The sequence below is a fragment of the Dipodomys merriami genome, unplaced genomic scaffold (assembly GCF_024711535.1).
Source record: "Dipodomys merriami isolate MVZ:Mamm:240054 unplaced genomic scaffold, mDipMer1.0.p SCAF_1, whole genome shotgun sequence".
Taxonomy (NCBI): domain Eukaryota; kingdom Metazoa; phylum Chordata; class Mammalia; order Rodentia; family Heteromyidae; genus Dipodomys; species Dipodomys merriami.
In genome coordinates, this window is record NW_027202270.1 from 16,278,704 (window position 1) to 16,296,696 (window position 17,993).

The following is a 17,993-nucleotide window of genomic DNA, read 5'->3' on the forward strand; positions in this document are numbered from 1 at the left end:
GGTGTCAGCCCAGGGCCCCGACAGGGGCTGGAGTACGAGAGAGGCTGGGGGCGGGGGGGGGGGGCAGACACGCTGGTCAGAGACAAGCGAGAGCCAGGAAGGAGGGAGAAGATCCGAGGAGGAGGGGGAGAGGGCTTTGCAGCAGCGAAAGCTGCTGGGAGCAGATAAGGCTGCACAGCAAGCAGGAGGGATTAAAGCTCTGAGGGGCATGGGGGGGGAGGGTTGTGAGATGGGGAGAGGCAGTGAGGAGGGGGCTGGGGGCAACACACCAGGACAAGATGAGGGGTATGTGTAAGGGCTGTGGAGGGCAGGATTTAGCCAGAGACCAGGATGCCATCATTAACTGGGAGAGGCAGCCAAGAAGGGAGTCTTGATCATCTATTGTGGGGAGGACTTCTTTTCTGCCACTGATGGAGCCCTCACGCCCGGCATGTCAGGGGCAGCAGAGCTAAAAGGAGGGATTTGCTGCAGAGGGCACACAGTATGGTGGGATTATTGGAGGGAGGAGGGGGTGCACGGAGTGGCAAAGGCCTGCCTTGGGAGGCCATGGCTGAGCTGATGGCTGGAGAGGGAAGAGCGCACAGCACCTCTTTGAGGGTGCCAGCCAAACACAGGCGTGTCCCCACAACTGGTCAAAAGTGTCCAGTCCTCTGCTCTGGAATAGAGACCCCATCACGACCAGGCTGTAGCAAGAATCAAAGTTTGGGAAGGGCTTTCTTTGTAGGGACAGGTGTAGACTTGGAAGGACAGCAAGTGTTTTCCCAGGATGCATCCCAGATGCCCCTTCCCACCCTCTGCCCACCTAGAAAGGGGTGCTTGGGGCTGGCGAGGCACCTGCTCTCCCCAGGCCAGAGTCCAGGGCAGTTCAGAGGGCGGCTTTGATGACAGAAAGCAGCCTCAGAGGGAAAGAAGAGAAGGAGGGAGATTGAAGGAGGGGTGCGGGGGTGGCAGGCGGGGCTGGGTAATTGCGTGTTTGCCAGTTCTCTGTCTCTGCACACGAGGGAGCGAGGGAGCGTGTGTTGGTGGGTGTAGCTGTGCTTTGAGGAGTGTGTCTATTGGCAGAGGTGTCAGTGTGTCTGTCTCAGGTCTCTAGGGGTCTCCTTGGCCCCCCACCACCACTTTGCATTTTGGGGAGCGTGGCTCTGGGCACACCCAGCTGTGCTCCGTGCTGATGCGGCAGATGTGGCGGGCCCCAGCTGCGCCTGCTTCCCTGAGAGGAGGAGGGGGCTGCAATCTGCTCCCCCCCATAATGGCTGCTAAGTGCCACAGGGAGGGGGCTGAGATGGAGGTGGGACTAGAGCCCTGGGCAGCCCTGCCAAAGGGATGGGAGACGAGAGCCCTGCCCCACCCCACCCCGGCCCGGTCCAGCCTCCCCGCCTCCCCCAAGGCTGTGTTCTTGGCTCAGCCTCTTCCCCTCCGCTGGCGCTTGAAGCCCATCCAAATTTCTCTCCACACTCAGTCCCTGTCCCCAGCTCTTCCTCCCCTGTCGCCCCATCCTGCCTGGTGCCAGGGACCCACCCCCATTCCCGGCCCCCCAGTTCACTCCCCCTCGCCGATTTTACAGAATGATCTTTTTATGGAAACTGAAAAAAGCACTAATGGCAGGAGCGCACCCCTCCCCCGCATCCCTCTTCTGTTTCCTCCCCCCACTCCCCCCCCCCCACACCAGTTCTCTTTCGTTTCTCCCTCCCCAAATCTTCTCCCAGGCCAGCATCCTTCTACTCCTCTACCCCAACAGGGCCAGTGATAGCTGGATACAAGGTCCCAGAGGTGGCACAAAAAGGCAGGGTGCTCTGTCATGGGTGCTGAGCTGCTCCCTTGGATATGAATGGAGCTTCAGGTTCTTTCCAGCTCAGAAAAGGGCTGAAGGGGCACACACATCAGTGGCTGCCCTCATTCTGGGGTGTTACAAAGGCCTCGGCTTCCCCAGCCACCCCCTCCCAACACTGACCCCTTTCCTCTTCCACTGCCTTTCCCCACCATGTCCCCACCCCCACTGGGTCTGGGAGGGGGGTCCCGGGGGCCAGGGCCTGACACAGACTTATTGGATTTCACGGTGTTTTGCTGAGAAAATAATTAAATTATCATATTTATGATGGAGCTGCCATGGCCTCTGCCAACCACTCGGAACAGAAGGGTCAGGACAGGGGAGGAGAGGGAAGGGATGCAAAGCCTGGCTCTGTGGCCTGGCCCCCTCTCTCCTAGTCCCTTCCTAGGGGAAGTGACCCCAGGCTGATTGGGCCTCGACAGCTCCCTACTGGCAGAGATGATCCATGCGGACTAAAGGAAACATGGGGAAAAGGAGCTGAGGCAGGTAACAGGTCAGCGCTGCTCAAACCCTGGGCCATGCTCCATGGCTCTCACACAACACCTAGATCCTGAAGAGGTGGGGAGGTCAGTGGAGCCAGCCTCCAGGTCAGTCTCAGGCAGGTATCTTCCTAACTGCCTGCCTAGGAAGCTAGGAGAGCCCGGGCTCTGTCCCAGACTCTGGTGCTGATAACAAGACCCCAGCACCCAGTGCGTGCCACCCCAGCCTGCTGCCAGGACCTTCCTCCCTCCCACCTACCCACACCCTACCCCCCCACCCCCATTCTCTTCGGGTAATTAGATTCCTCTCAATTAGCAGATTACGATCATTACCAGCTCATCTGGCAACTAAGCTCGGCACCCACAGCTGAGGAAAGGGGGGCACAGAAGGGGCACACGGGGGTCATGGGCAAACATGAAAGATGGCAGGGAGAGGAGGGCTGAGACCTACCAAGGGGTAATACCAGATGATGGGAGGTGACCAAGGCTCCCCCACCCTTCCCCAGAACAAGTACTCTCTTTTCATTGGCATCATCTCAGACCCACCCCCTCTGCCAGGGAAGCAGGAGACAGAGACACAAAGCCCCAGGCAGGGGTGAACCCCCACCTCGCCAAGAGCCAGGCTGGGAGCAGATGGAGCTGGCAAGGCGGAAAACGGGCCAGGGCTGTGGCTCGGCAGGAGCTGAGGAGAATGGGTTGCTGGGTCCAGCTCCAGGCCCAGCTGAAATCCTCCCTCTTCCCTGAGAAAGCTACGCTAAAGGAGCTGGGCCAGGCCAGTGAAGCAGCCAGCAGGGGCCAGCAGGCTGTGGAGCCTGGAGGGCCTTTCCTCTAGAGCAGAGCAAGAGGCTGAGGACGTGGGAGGGGGAGACTTACCAGGGCTCTAGATTCATTATTCATGAGCCCGCAGCAATGACTCCAATTTAAATGCTAATGTGGGGGGGCCTGACTCAGCTGTCTCCCTTCTGCCCCCACCCCCCAGCCCAGGCACAAGCAAAGTCTGTGCTGGCTCCGAGGTTCACGGGGGTTTATTTGGGGAGGGAAGCCAGGAGTCCCTGGCCACCCACGTCGCCCCTGGCTTCCTCTGCTCTCTTCTGGACAGAGGCTGGCCAAGCACGCAGCAGCCTCAAAGAGAAGCGGAAAAGAGTTGGGGGCCTTCCGGCAGCCCCAGTCAAAGGATGATCTGGTTGGTGAAGCTGCGACTCAGCTCCTTGTGTGGCAGAACAATGGAGTTCAGGATGAGCACCTCGGCAGGGATCCGGACACGGCAGCCTGTGGCGGGGATGAGGGCAGCAGGGGCAGGTCACTCATAGGAGGGGGCAGGGGCAGGGAACTAGGGGACCATAGCCATCCAGAAGGGAATCTCTCCCTGCCCATCCGGGCACCTGGCCTTACGCACCTAGTGACACACTTAGGTCTGGCACACAGCAGGCACTTGGTGAATGTTTGCAAAAAGGAGGAAATATACAACACACACACACACACACACACACGCACACACACTCACTCTTGAACTCCCCGAAGACCTCTAGACATCACCTGTGGCACATCCCAGCCCCAGCCCCCGAGAAGCCATACCCAGGATGGTGATGGCGGGCAAAAGTTTCCCATCCTTGAAGAGGCTCTCACTGTCCATACGAGCTCGGGGGTCATTGGGGTTTGGGTCATTGGGGGTCCCCTCCACACGAGACCAGCGCCCCACGGTGCTCCCCCAGCCCACGATGCTGTGCAAGACGCAGGTGTGTTCCTGTCAAACAAGATGGTGGAGGTGAGTGGGGTGGGGTGGGATCTGGAGGCAGGGCTTAAGAGGTTTACTGTTCTCCATTCTGGGGGGTACCTAGGCCCTCCCTCAGTCTCTGGGGTGTCACACACCATTGTGTGCCCGGGGCCTACCTGTAACGTGGCTCCATGGAGGACGATACTCTCTCGGAGCCGCACACCCTCGCCCACAGTCACCCCTTTCCCAATGGAGACGTTGGGGCCCAGCTATGGAGAGGAGCACACTCCGTGAGTCTTGGAGGGACCTAGGGGAGCCCAAGTCCAGTCCCCTCCTAGAACAGATAAGGCGGAAGCAACCTGCTCGAGGCCACACAACAAGCTGAGACAAAAACAAAGACCAGCACCCAAGCTCAGGTGGTCTCTGGGCACCCTCATCCCAACAGCCACCTACGGTCTGAGGCTGGGCCCGCAGCTTACCACAGCAGATGGAGCCACTTTAGCCGTTGGGTGGATATAAACATTTCCTAGAAGCAGAAAAGAGGACCATATCTAGATGGAGAAAGGCAAGAAGTGACACCCTGCCTCTGGACCTTGAGGTTAGGGGTCCAGGCTCAGGGCAGAAGGGGGTACCTCGGATTCGTGGACCCCCTGGGGTATGCTTGGCCAGTCGTTCTGGGTGCGTAATCTGGTATCGGTCCAGATAGAGGCGAGAGGCATAGAGGGCTGAGCTAAGAGCCAAAAGGAAATGAGGCGGTCAGGAAGGAGCTAGCAGGGCCCGGGTCACCACCGTACAGTGTCAGCCCCCCAGGTGTGCCCCATGTTCCGGCCCACATACCCTGCAGACTTGATCTGGCTCCAGATCCCATCAGTGAGGTGCACATAGATCTGGCCCTGCCCAGCCAGGGCTGAGAACACGTCCTGCTCCAGGCGGATAGTTCCCGCCCCTGGCCAGGAGCCTGGAGAGTCCTCTCTGGCAAAGAAAGGGTTCGCCATCAGTTTTCCTAGTTGAGCTGGAATGTGAGGCCAACCTAAAGAAGTGCAGACGACTCGCACAACCTCTCCAAGTCCCCTACAAAGGGCTGTTCCACACCCCTCCATCAGCTGTCCTCACGGGGGAGCCCCAGGCCTAGGCTGGCTTTGCATCCCTGCCTGGTATCTGCAAGGTCCCCCCAATTTTCACATCCTCCTCTCCAGTTACCCCCCTAGACACCTCCCCCAAAACTGGATGGAATGAAACACAGACAGACTCACCCCAGAGCAAGGCAGCTGGTGAGGGCAGAGACAGTCACAGAGAGAGGGAGAGAGAGATGGTAGAGATGCCAGTTCAGCAGAAACAGAGACAGAGAGGCCAGGAGAGATGGAGAGAGAGATATGATGGGGTGAGAGATGGCTATGAGCAAATGAGGCGTGCATCAGGGGATGGGTAGGAAGGGCAGGGGGGGGGATGGAGACAGAGGAGCCTGCCTAGAAGGTAACAGTTTTCAGGCCTTGGGGGGAGGAATGACCCTGGGATTGGCAAGCAGGCTCTGGGGCTACATTCCAAGGGTAGCCAGCCTGAGAATGTGCGCGTGCGCGCACGAACATGTGTGCACTCAAGTGTGTTTGCCGTCTGTTCTGAAAGACATCGTCTCTGGGATACTCAGGGCTTGAGAGAAATGGACCAGAAGGGGAGTGGGCAGGCAATGACAGAGGAGGAACTGGGCGGGCTAAGGAAGAGGGACAGAATGAGGTTAGAATGGGAGGAACTCGTGAGGCGGGCTAGAGATGGGAGAAGGGAGGAGGAGGGTGAGCAGGTTGAGACGGAGCCTATGGAGCCTGGCGTGGGCCAGGATGGTGTGACAGGGATGCCTGGGGTTACAGGGTCATGGGGCCTGCCTCACAGTTGCCCATCCTGCTGATTCCGCTGGAAGACATCACGAAGAGGCTTCAGGGCTTCTGGGGAGAAGAGGTAGATGCCGCAGTTGATAATGTCACTAATGAACGTGCTGGGTTTCTCCACATAGTGCAGGACCTGAGGAGAGGGAGGGCTGGAGTACTGGAGTGGACTGCCACCTGCTACAATACCTTAAGACCTTCTTCCCTCCCTGGCAGGGTGGGTTTCCTAAAATGCACCGAACATCTTGTCCCTAACCGGCTTTACATCCTGAGATAACTGCCCTTCATCTTCACCTTCAAGGCAAGTCCCACCCCCATGCCTCCCTCCATTCCATCCTCCCTACTTCCTATCACTAAGAAAGCATAGCATTCAGGCCATACACACCTGAGCCTGGCTGGAATGCCCTGCCCTCCCTCTTCCTCTGAAAAACCCACCTTTCAAAACCCAGCTGATAGAGCTCTCTCCTTGAATCTTCTCTTGCCTGCCTGAGTTTGCTGTCCAGGGCTGGCACCAGGTATACTATACCATTTCCAAAAGAAATGCTGTTCTTTCCTCTGTCTTTGCACATGCTGTTCCCACCGCCTGCAGTACCTTCCTGACTCCTTATTCATTTAGACAAATCTAACTCAGTTCAGTCCTCAATGCTGGGCCTCCTTTATGTGTTCCGTAACACCCTGTGCATACATTTATTATAGCGCCACACCTTCAGAAATGAACTGTCACCCCTTTCCCTCTGCTATCCTCTCTTAAAGGGCTACATGATGATTAATCAGGGATCTGTCACACCCATTTGACAAGACTGGGACCCATCTCACCATATTCCAGCATCCTCTAGAGGTAGGAAGTGAGAGGTAATGATCCAGAGTAGCCCCCCCCCCCAGCCCCCTCTCTGCTCTCACCTCATGTGTCTGTGGATTTTCAACGATGCAGCCGTAGTTGAGGGACTGTGTCCTGTTAGCCTGAAAGACAGATTCACCCCAGACAGTGACCAGCCTGCTCCAGGGGTAGTCAGGGCTGTTTTCTTCTTTCTTTCCCTCCCCTACAGCACCTGGCACGCAGCTCTGCCACTGACAAGCCTTCAGCATGGGAGAGAGCTGACAGCTGCCTCCCCCTCCCTACTTCTGAGCAGCCAAAGGGCACAGGGTTGCCAATGACACTTCTGTTACTGCTAGGGCAGTACATCTTCCTCCCAACACACGTTCCCACTTCCAGCACAGGGAAGCCTCTGCCTGTGACACACCCTCCATCCTTCCCAGCGCCCTTACCGTAGTACCAAGGAGTAAGAAAGGGTGGCGCTGGCGTCTGTGGGCATCCAACATAGCACTCAAGGGGAAGTCAGAGCAAACATCAGCATTGAGCACGAAGAATGCTTCAGGGCCGCCAGCCAGGATCTGGTCCCGAAAATGATACAGACCACCCCCTGTGCCCAGGGGGGCAAATTCCTGGAGGTATCTGTTCCCAGAGACAACTGAATTAGATCCAGTGAGCTAGAGCCCCTGATACACACTCCATCTCCCAGAGAACTCCTGGCTTAAGTCTCACAGAGAAGCTCAATAAATAAGGGATTCTAATATGTGAGGGTAAACTCTGCCTTGCATACTAGACTCAACCCATTCTCATGAACTCAGCCCCAGTCTCCCCTACCCCCATATATATGTGTAACAAACACCTGACTGGAAGGTTAAACTCCTGCTGAGCAGTTTCTAGGAACTGGGTAAGGGCCTCATCAGGTTGGTAAAAGCCAATGAGCAGAATCTCCTGCATCCCAGGGACCTGAGGACAAAGGAAGAGGTTGAGAAAGAAAATATCCGATAGGAGGAGTGATGGAGAGATCCCAGGGCTGACCCAGAAGTCCAGAGGCTACGGTTTTAGGTTCAGCTGGGAGCCCCTGGGCAATCATCTTATAAAACTCAGGCCTGCTTTTTCCTCTGGATAATAAGGAAGCTAGAGAAATCTCTGCCCAGATCTTCCCATCTTTTATATTCCCTGCCCTACTTAAACTGGGACTCTAGAAAAGACTTTGGCTACCAAGCTACATCAAAGTAAAATCCATGCATCTTTTCTCTCCTTTTCTTATCTGGGAGGCAATGCTTGATACCAAGGTGAGGTAAGGGTATCACTTATCAAGGGCCTGCATTGAACTAGGCACTTTACAGCTTCTGTCACCTCACAAAGGTCTAATCTCTACTCGATAGATAAGGAAGCCCAAGCTCAGGGAGGATGTGAAGTTCACTTGCTCTAGGTCTCACAGCAGGGGCAGGCTGGATTCAAAACCAAAACCTTGCTGTCCCACAGTGAGCGAGAGGATGAATTCTGAGCTTTAGTATCATTGAGGGTCCCCATGCTATGGCTTTAAATTGTCTCTAAGATCCCTTTACATTCCCTACTTTAAAACAGGCATGAAATCTGAAGCAGGAAGAGGCCAAAACAGCAAGGCAGCTGTGAACAATTTGAAAGATTGTCATTCATATCTATGAATGATGGTTAGACCTGATGGGAAGAGATCATGGTTGGGAAAGGGGGAAATACAGCATGACGAGATGAGAAGTAAGGGTGGTAGGAGAGGGGAGCCTGTGAGGTTACCTGGGCACAAGCCTCAATGTGGTGCTGGATCATAGGGACCCCCGCCACAGGAAACAGTGGTTTGGGTACTTCAAAAGACAATGGCCTGAAGCGAGTGCCTAGGAGAGGAGAGAACATTTCAGCCTCCTGCCTCCCTCCATCCCTCAACCCACCAACCATTCCTGCCCAACCCTGGCCTCCTAGCTCCTCACCCTTTTGAGGACCTCCAATCAGGATCACAGCTTTGAGCATGATGGTGAACTACCTAAACTTCAAGCCCCAACAGAAAAATTAGGCTCAGATTTCACACTCCAAAACAAACCCCAAATACCAACAGTTAGCCCTGGTTCCCAAGATATAAAGTCACCCAGAGTTCAATGGAGTCCCATCACTGGATACATACAACACCACAGAAATTTAACATCTCAAATCCCAACCCATCATCATCCAGCTGGTCTTGACAACTCACAGTGATTCTGCCCAAATTCTAAAATCCACACCTCACAATTTGGGCCCTGAACCAATCCTGCAAATTTGGAAAGTCAGCAGATCACCCTCTCCCTTCTCAGACCCCAGACCTCAAAAACCGGAAACTTCCTTCTCCAAGACTCTTTCTAGATGTTCAACTCTGTATTCCAACAGGAATTGCACACCTAGGCTAGGATCCAGATATCTAATTTCAGTTCTGAACGTGAACCCCAACTATTGAACACTGATAGGCACTTGATGAACCCCAGTTCTAGCAAGACGGTCTCCAGATCCTAAAATCACTTTCTATGTGGAACTGCCAAGAGACAGGTTATCTTAGCATCTCAAACACTAAACCTACTACCCCTGGAGCCCCAATAGGGTCTGGAACTGAATCCCCGGATGCGGATTGACGGCTGACCCTCTGAACCCCACCACTGATCCTATCCAATAAACACTATTCTCTCGTAGCCAGTGTGATGAGACGAACACAAATACCGGCGCACAGAACGCCAACCGTGACCTCGAGAGCTCGCCCCGAACTAGGGGCGCTCCGCCGCTCCCACGCCTCCCGCCGCCCCTCCGCCAGGTCCCTTTACCACTAAACTCCCTTTATTCCAGCTCTGCCGCCTGCCCCTGCTTTCTCCTTCCGCGCACGTGTCTTCTCGCAGCTCGCGAGATCTGGTTCGCAGGGCCTGCCGGGAATTGTAGTTCTGAAGATCCCGCTCTCTTTCCAACTTTTACCAGACACTAGGGGAAAGCAGCGGTGGAAGCTAGGGGCGTGGCAAAGGGCGAGAGGGGGCGGGCCTCTATGGAAAAAAGGATGGGGCTTAGAAGCTGGTTTAAGCAGTCCCGAAGACTGAGACTTGCTGTCCAGGAATGAGCTCGGGGGAGAGCCAGGTCACAAGGGAAACAGGACTGAAGAGGACAGGCTGTAACTTGCCTTAGAAGAGGCGGGAACGGAGATCAACGAGCCAGGACAGGGTGGGACCTAAACTAAGCAAAAGATAAGGCAGAGTCATAATTCCCCCGCGGGTCCCACTAGGGAAGTCTGACTTTAAGAGAAATCCTATTTCGGATTTACTATTTGTAAAAATGAAACACTGGGGCCTGATTCGAGTGGCTCATACCTGTAACCCTAGTTACTCAGGAGGCTGAGATCTAAGGATCATGGTTCAAAGCCACCCCGGCCAGGCAAGACCATGAGATTCTCATCTCCAATTAAACACAGACACACACACACACACACACACACACACACACACGAAGCACTGGATTAGGAATGCTCTCCAGACTCCCTTTGACTCTAATAGTCTATGATCTTGGCATGTAGGTTTGGAATAAGTGTAAGGAGTAGGTGCGGGGAAGAAGAAATGGTGATACAAAGGAACAGAAGAGAGGCAAAATAAATCTAAAAACAAAATCAGAGAGCAGCTTTACTAATCAAGACCCAAGGGCTGTCAATCCCACTGGCCCCTGAGCTTGAAGCAAGAGTGAAAGGTCTGGCGGTGCCTTTCAGGCCACGTCCACACGAGCAAAGCTCTGGTCCATGCCAGGCTGTTCTCCACATGCACCTCATACTTGCGACTATCCTGGGGTTGCGGCCGGGTAGTGGCCAGCGTGGTAGAGGCGATCTCGAAGAACACCCTAGACCCTAGACCCGAGATGGGAGGGGCGGGGGGGGGGTAGAGAGCACAGCACACTGGGTCAAGCTAACGAACCAGCTCTGTTCTTTGCCGCCCAGTTGTCTCATTGCTTTCTCTCAGGGTTTCTGGGCACAGTACCACCCACATTCTAGCCCCAAGCCCCGCCCTGGCTTAAGTCCTGGCCCTGGCCTGTTGTCCTCCTCCATGTCCTCTCCGTCCTTGCATCAGCCCCCATCGGGTGGAGGCTCGCCCAGGATCTCCAAAGTCAGCGTGCCTGTGTCCTTGCCCGTGGTGCCTTCGCAGGCCTGAGTGGGTGTTGTCAGGTCCCCTATGAACCTTGGCCAGGACTAGACAAAGGGGTGGGGGGGTGGGGGGGTGGGGAGAGGGACCCAGTGAGGGGCTCTAGGGACATCACCTCCCCAGCGAATATTTTGCCCTAAATACAAAGTGCATTTGGGCTTGTAATACGATATTGTACAAATTATTAAGCCTTTCTAGTTTCATCTCCTTAGCTATTAAACGAGACGCATTCCCTGCCCCTTCTTACTTCCGCGGGGATGCATAGAAGATCAAAAGAGCTAGACGCCCGGGAATGTTTCCACGCCTCCAGGTGCCTTGGAGACAAGCAATGGAAATTGCCTAGCTGTACCAGTTGTACCCCTGGCTGTGCTTCTGGCTTGCTCTGTGACCTTGGATCCCTGGAGTCGTGTGATCTAAGCCCACAGCTTAGATCTTCTGGGGCTGGGTGGGGCCATAGGGAAGGAAGAGCCCTGGCAGTGTAATGAGGCACACCGGGTTGCGTCTGGGGCTGTGCTCCACCAGACCCCGAGTGTCCCCACGCGCGCCCCTCCCCCTCCTGCACCTGCCTCCCACGAGGATGCGCGCCCAGTGGGAGCACTGGCTGAAGGGGTTGGGTAGGTTGATGCTGTACTGGCCCGGGTCTGTCTGCCCACCAATGCCACAGTCCTCGGAGATGTGGTACTTGTGCCCATCGCATAGTCCTTGTCATCTTTGCTCCAGCAGGTGAAGGGGTCTGGGAAGCGCATGTCAGCTTGACCGCGCTGCCCTGGATCCACATGTCCTTCAGCGGCTCCAGCACCCTCGGGGGTCCCTTCTCATACAGTTCCTTCTGAGACTACCCATGAGCCAGCTCAGGGCCCAGGGATGCAGTGACATGCATGGCTCTAGCCTGTCCACCCCCTTTGGACCATCTCCAAATAGGGAAATGCATAGGGATGTGTAGAAAGGGGGTTGACCCTGAACTGTCATCCTATTAGAAAGACCCTCTCTTGACAGTCCTTTCTGCACCTCTGTGACTGCACTTTCCTAAGGCCAATGATCCTAGTGGTTCGTGACACTGACTCCATGTCCTAGCCCAGGCTGATCTTCATTGAGCTGGCCATCCCTCAGGAATGTGTTTTCCACAGTTCCATCTCCCTTCCTCTCAAGGGCTTCAGGGGTCCCTGCTCACCTGAGGCCCCTGTAAGAGGCCTGGATGAGAATAACAGCACTCTGGACCTGCGGGTCATTGATATCCAGCGTGCATCCTGGAAGTGGTGCTGCTGGTTTCTTGGCACGTCCTGCTTTGGACATCTAGATTCAGGCTGAGACACAGCCTCTGACCTTCAACCCTTTCCCTGTCTAATTAAGATATCCTGAGTAAGGATAGGGTTTGGGAGATGCAAGCACACCTCTGAGGAACGGACTCACCCTACTGGGCTTGCCTTCAGGATTTCTGCTGACTGGTTGGATTCAAGCAAGCACAGAGCACTCCTGGGTAACACAGCAGGAGGGCAGTCAGGTAATCAGCTTCTGTCCCTGTTTTTATACGTTGTTCTCTTCCTTGCCTTGTTTGGTCTAGTTGCCCCTAAGCTCCTTGGGACCCCAGCCTCTGCCCCCTCACTCAAGTGGGCTCCTTATATAGCCCTAGGATATCTGGGATGCTGGCTCAGCCACTGATGCAGGCCCAAAGGTGAAACGAGAGTGGTTCTGGGGTATTCTGTGAGTCAGCACTCAGACGGCTGGACAGCTGGATGTGGTCCCCTATGTCTGTGGACCAGGCATAGCTTCAAGATAAGACAACTCAGGGCTGGAGCCGCTTTATGTGCAGGTCAAACTGAAGGCAATCAGACAACATGCCTTTTCCTAGATGTTGTAGATAAGGGGGGTACAACTGTTTGTGGAGGTGTCCCTGAATTAAACTAGAGAAGGCTTGGACTTCATGGTCCAGATAGCCAACCATGACAGGACCAAGGCTGACAAAACCAATGCCAATCACCTTACTCTTTCTCAATACCCACCCTTACAATCCAGGAGTTTATGATGGTTCTGCACTGTGCCCCCTGGTGGTAAATTGATGTAAATCTAAAGGAGATTGGACACACACACACACACACACACACACACACACACACACACACACACACACACACCTCTCTCTCTCTCTCTCTCTCTCATATATATATATATATATATATATATATATATATATATATATATATGCCCCTTTGATGATATTTTCACTCCTGTTCACTCTATTCTGTATGACAGGGGAGGGTCTTGCTGGTTTGCTTTGTCCCTGAAGATTAGCACTACTACTAACCTAGGTTTGCCCAAGCCATTTTGGAAGATAAACTGCCTCATAGGGGCATAAAATCACCTGGGTGAAGGGATTCTGTTAACCCCTCAGGGATTGACTGGAGTCCAGTCTAGCCAGGCCAGGGCACAAGGCAGAGCATGGCTACCATTTACTGTAACTACTTACGTGGGTATGGAGCGCTGTCACCTTTTGATTAGAACAATCTTGACACTGCTCTGCTGACATAAATTACCTTTGCTCCACCGGGTTTAGAATAAGCAGTTCATATGCCATTTCCAATGGAGATGGGAAGGGAGCTCCAGATCAAAGGGGGGACAAGAGAGGAATTTTACCATTTATCAAGATATGAGTCCAGGCACCTCATTTTTATACAAAAACATTTGCAGTGTGTAGGGGATTGGAGATTCTCACAGGCGAACTGTATATCTTCATTGCTAAAATGACAGGTGGGGAAGGTGTCTCTCTCACCGCCTCCAGCTGGCTTTCACATCCTACTATTTTATGATGATGGGGTTTGCCTCTTCCCTGGAGTACTGGGAAGCTGGAGAGGCTGGGCTGTATTGGGCAAAGGGCGGTTGGAGCTGGAGCCAAGGGGCTCTCAAACTCAATTGACAACATACCAGTGCCAACACTCTCTGCTCATGGCCGGAGGCGTTGTTCTTTGTACTTTGCCAAGAGCAGAGTTATCAAGGGAGGGAACCATCCCCCTGGACACAGGAAACCAAGGTTCTTTTTTGCCCTTCACCTCAGCTTAGTTCCAGTACCCAGTGACTATTTAGTGGCTTTGCATGGGAGTGCCCCTGGCACCCAGAAGATCCAGTGAGATGCGTCCAACAGCACTGTGAAAATGCTGGACACAGATGTCCTAAGCCCTCACAGATGCTCTGTGTGCTTTGTTCTAAACTCCAACTCCAAGAGCCTGGGCCTTTGACTTGTCCTGGTTTCTTCTATAGGTCTTCACTTCCTTCTCTCAGGGTGAAACCTTTCTGCCCCTATGTACAGGATCAGAGTAAAGGAAGCTGAGACTAGACGGAAGCATAGGCTGGCCCATTCCAGAGCCCAGCAGCCCTCAGTTGCTATGAAGGAGCAGGTGAGCAGGGGTGGAGGTTACCAGAGTCTAGTTTGGTTAGAGGGTGATGGTGGGGATCCAGTAGGACTGCCAGCATTCCAAAAACTGCAGGGCGAGAAACAGATCACATTTTCCCTTTCTTCTAGAAATAAGGGATGAAGGATCTGAGGCTCAGAGAAAGGAGAGGGGTTAGCGGATACACCTTCCAACATGCCTTCATTGCCCAGGAAAGGCCAAATGCCCCATCCCAGGATTCGCACTCCCTACCACTCAGCCCTTCCAAAGAGAGCCACACAGGTCCTGCTGCTTGCTTGTCTGTTTTTATTTTCTTTATGACAGACACACAGAGAGCTGCACGGAACAGCTGGATGGCTGGGAGAGGGGAGAGGGTATTGGTGGTGGTGGTCAGGACAACATGGGCAATTGGGTTTAGATGGAAGGGGAAAACTTCATAAAAGTCAATAAATAAATAAATAAGAATAGGATGAAGGGTAAAGGCCAATGGAGAAATGGTGGGTACATCTTTGGGCTAACAGAGAGTGCCCAGAGCTGTACCCCACTGGGAGAGGAGGAAAAATCCAGCCACTGGCCTACGGCTCTCTTCTGCTCTCTGTTCTCCTGCTGGGATGCAGCTGCTGGCCCATCCCTCGTCTCCTGAACCTGCTGCCCCCCTTTTCCTACCTGCTGCCCTCTCTCGTGTCCTGGCTCTCGTTCCCTGGCACTTCTCCATGTCTTGTCACTGCCTCGCCAACGCTCGCTGCCAGCTCGCTTTCCTGCTTCCTTCACCTTCCTGGGCTCTCCCTGAGATGCACCATGCCCCCACCTCCAGAACCTTCAGTCTCCCCCTTCCTGTCTCTCTGTATCTTTTCCTCATCATTTCCCTATTCCCTTCTCACTCCTTTTCCTGTTCCCACCCCTGCCCTGCCTGGCTGATGGGTCCTGTGCTCTGGCTCTGGCGGGGTGAGGGGGGGACGGGGACAGCAGGTAGAAGTCCTGGGGCCTCATCCCCTCAGGTCCATGAGGTATAGCCTGGCCAGATGTTGCTGCTGGTGATAGCTGAAGCCCCAGGCCCACCGACTCAGCGTGGGTCCTGGAATGTCCCTTGGCAGCGGTGGCGGCATCAGTGGGAACCGGAGTTGGAGCCCGCAGCTGGGCTGTGGTCCATGCCACTAGGGGCTGCCAGGATAGGAGCGGAGCAGCACCTTGTGGCGGGTGGCAGTCTCAGCCCTGCGACGCCTCTGCTCACCCAGGAACTCTTTGAGCCGGTTGGTGGTAAAGGTGAGCGTCTGCCGACGCAGCTTCATCAGGTAGGCGTCCTGTAGCCAGGGGTGGGCCAGGCAGTCCTGCAGGGAGGGCCGGCTCCTGCCAGAGGAAGCCAGGCAAGGTGAGCCAGGACAGAAGTTTCCCATAGGGAACAGGCTCCAGACCCATATCCCAGACCTGAGCCACTACCATGTGCAGTGGCAGCTAGAGTGGCTGTGCAGTAGAAGCAGCAGCCATATATTATTAGAGTAGGGGCAATGGGGGAAATGTAGCCAGTGCAACCTGCAGACAGCGGCAGGTAGGGACCTACTCACCAAGGATGCACGGAGAGGACCTTTCGCAAGAAGAGGGTGGCACTCTGGGAAGTGTTAGGGTACAGCTGGAAGGCATCAAAGCGGCCCCCCACAATCCGAGCCTCCGTCTCCTGGGGTTCTGGCTCATAGAATGGGGAGTGCCCACTGAGCCTGTTGTGGAAGACAGTTTAATTGACACAGTTGACACAGTCCCAGCTTCCCACTCACTAGCTCTCTACCTTAATAGACTGAGGGTCAGTTTGCGAACAGGGCCACCCTGTGGTCCCGTGGCTGGGGAGGCAGCTGAAGCCTGGCCAGACACTCACATGATATAGGTAAGCACGCCTGCTCCCCAGATGTCCGTAGCAGAGCCGATGGGTTCGCCCTTCACCATCTCAGGAGCTGACAGGAGACAGGCCAAGCTGACCCAGCTTCCCTGTGGTAGGGAAACAGGGAGAGGCAGGAAGGCCCCTGGGGCCTTGCAGAGCAGAGTAATGCCAGGCCATCACACCATGGGTCCAACCAGAGCAGCAGGCCTCGGAGGCCAGCAAGCAGGACAGAGGTGGGATGTGGTCTGCCTTGAACAATTAGCAGGGTGCTAAGTGCTGAATGATGCGGAGGTTCCCAGAACTCAGGAGAACTGACAAACGGCGTCACTAGCTCCCTTGGATCAGTCTCAGGTAGGACTTTAATTCACAAAGATGGTGGCTGACACTAAGATTAAGAGCCTATGAAACCAGCCCGGCTGGCTCTAATCCCAGGCTTGCCCCTTCTAGCTATGGGACCCTTGGCGATTTACTAAACCTGTCTGGCTCACCATTGTCTCAGCTATAAAGAGTTGCTTGTAAGACTAACTCCAAGAAATAGAGATAATAAACATCAAACACTTAGCAGGTAGCCAAATGACAGCTCGTTTTCCTTATTTATATACCATAATCATTGATTTTCCTCTATCCAGCTTTGGCAAATCCTGTCTCTACCATTTATAACTGTCAGATTGGGCAGTACTTCACTTTCTCATGCCTCTGTTTCCTCATCTGTAACAAGTGGGTAATTCTTTTGTTATTTTTTTATTTTATTTTTTGTCGGTTGTGGGCCTGAACTCTGGGCCTAGGCTCTTCAGCTCAAAGCTAGCGCTCTACCACTTGAGCCACAGCGCCACCTCTGGCTTTTTCTGCTAATGTGGTGCTGAGGAATTGAACCCAGGGCCTCATGCATGCAAGGCAAACACTCTACCACTGAGCCACCTTCCCAGCCCTCAAGTGGGTAATTTTATGCCAAACTCCAGGGCTATTGTAAAGACTCACTGAAAATGTGGACTAAGTCCATCGTTAGTACACAATAAGCATACAGCGAAGAGTACACACATGTGAAGTGAGCCCCAGAGGCTACTCCCTCCACCCCACCAATGCCCCAATCCCTCACCCCAGTTGCCTACTGGTCCTCTCACCCATGAACTCCAGTGTGCCTGTACGGTGGCCAAGGGGCCGCAGGGCCTGGGGATTGTATGGCTGAGCACTACCAAAGTCCACGATCTTGAGGGCATTGTCAGAGGCCAGCAGCAAGTTGTCTGGCTTGATGTCTAGGTGTAGCACACGGTGGCCGTGGAGGTAGTCCAGGCCTTGTAGCAGCTGTACCACGTAAGTGGCCACGTCATCTTCTGAATACCGGAATCTGGGAGCAACAGGGGCTAAGTAAGTGACATTCCAACTTGTCTCCCCAACTCCATCTTTCTGATCCCCGCAATGTCTGCCTACCTGTCACTCAGCCCACAGAGCAGTTCCCGGTTGCCACAGCTCTCAGCGATGAGCACTAGGTACCGAGGGGTGATGTAGGCTTCGTGCAGGGACATGAGCCGCTCATGGTGCAATGCTCGCAGCACTTCGTATTCTTGCAGGACTTGCCGCTTGCCCTCCGCGGCATATGGCACAATCTTGGCCATGAACGTTCGGCCTGTGGCATTCTCTCGACATGCTCGCACAACACCAAAACGACCCCTGTGTGTGCGAGAGAGGCATCACAGATTTGGGGGTGTGTGTGATACTTCTATATGAGGGCTGAGGGGGTAGGGAGGCCTGGACCCTGGGGACAAGAATGTAGTGGCTGCAGAGGTCAGCCCCAGGAATAGAAGGATCCTGTTGCAGCTGTCTACCTTTGGCAAACTTCCACAGCCTCAGTTTGCCCACCTGTGAAA

General features: G+C 54.3%; 3 protein-coding genes across 11 annotated transcripts in view; all 3 read right to left on the reverse strand.

Annotated features, from left to right (window-relative positions):
* Window positions 1-3,314: 3,314 nt before the first annotated feature.
* On the reverse strand, window positions 3,315-9,595 carry Gmppa (GDP-mannose pyrophosphorylase A). 4 transcript variants are annotated; one of them, XM_070016351.1, is made up of 13 exons: window positions 9,529-9,595; window positions 8,674-8,731; window positions 8,483-8,580; window positions 7,569-7,672; window positions 7,165-7,351; window positions 6,799-6,858; window positions 5,904-6,034; window positions 4,859-4,993; window positions 4,654-4,751; window positions 4,501-4,547; window positions 4,198-4,290; window positions 3,883-4,051; window positions 3,315-3,576 (listed from the first exon to the last, which is right to left on the reverse strand). In XM_070016351.1, the coding sequence occupies exons 2-13, from the start codon at window positions 8,711-8,713 to the stop codon at window positions 3,476-3,478; spliced, it is 1,263 nt and encodes a 420-aa protein (XP_069872452.1). In that variant the 5' UTR covers window positions 8,714-8,731; window positions 9,529-9,595; the 3' UTR covers window positions 3,315-3,475. The 4 variants fall into 4 exon arrangements, with proteins under 4 accessions (XP_069872452.1, XP_069872474.1, XP_069872483.1 ...); XM_070016373.1 differs by having other exon boundaries at window positions 8,674-8,726; window positions 9,529-9,578; XM_070016382.1 differs by lacking the exon at window positions 9,529-9,595 and adding an exon at window positions 9,428-9,458.
* An 849-nt stretch (window positions 9,596-10,444) lies between these two features.
* On the reverse strand, window positions 10,445-12,168 carry Spegnb (SPEG neighbor). Its single transcript, XM_070025551.1, is given in 9 exon segments — window positions 10,445-10,485; window positions 10,488-10,576; window positions 10,765-10,886; window positions 10,888-10,922; window positions 11,442-11,576; window positions 11,579-11,617; window positions 11,620-11,710; window position 11,859; window positions 12,047-12,168. Coding segments are annotated over 9 exon segments (675 nt in total).
* A 2,379-nt stretch (window positions 12,169-14,547) lies between these two features.
* Window positions 14,548-17,993, reverse strand: part of Speg (striated muscle enriched protein kinase) — a 59,046-nt gene continuing 55,600 nt past the window's right edge. For 5 of the 6 annotated variants that reach the window (XM_070016395.1, XM_070016404.1, XM_070016421.1 and 2 more), the window contains 5 exons: window positions 17,557-17,796; window positions 17,250-17,473; window positions 16,126-16,201; window positions 15,821-15,970; window positions 14,548-15,605 (listed from right to left, as the gene is read on the reverse strand). In XM_070016395.1, coding sequence (XP_069872496.1) covers window positions 15,413-15,605; window positions 15,821-15,970; window positions 16,126-16,201; window positions 17,250-17,473; window positions 17,557-17,796 — 883 coding nt within the window. In that variant the 3' untranslated portion in view covers window positions 14,548-15,412. Of the gene's footprint in view, window positions 15,606-15,820; window positions 15,971-16,125; window positions 16,236-17,249; window positions 17,474-17,556; window positions 17,797-17,993 lie in introns of those variants that run through there. The other variant, XM_070016412.1, reaches the window with a different exon arrangement.

Coding starts and splice junctions, on each gene's coding strand:
- Gmppa (XM_070016351.1), bottom strand. CDS start 8,713: ATGCTCAAAGCTGTGATCCTGATTGGAGGTCCTCAAAAGG. Junction 8,581..8,673: donor GATTGGAGGTCCTCAAAAGG/GTGAGGAGCTAG, acceptor CTCCTCTCCTAG/GCACTCGCTTCAGGCCATTG. Junction 4,052..4,197: donor TCCATGGAGCCACGTTACAG/GTAGGCCCCGGG, acceptor CTTGTTTGACAG/GAACACACCTGCGTCTTGCA.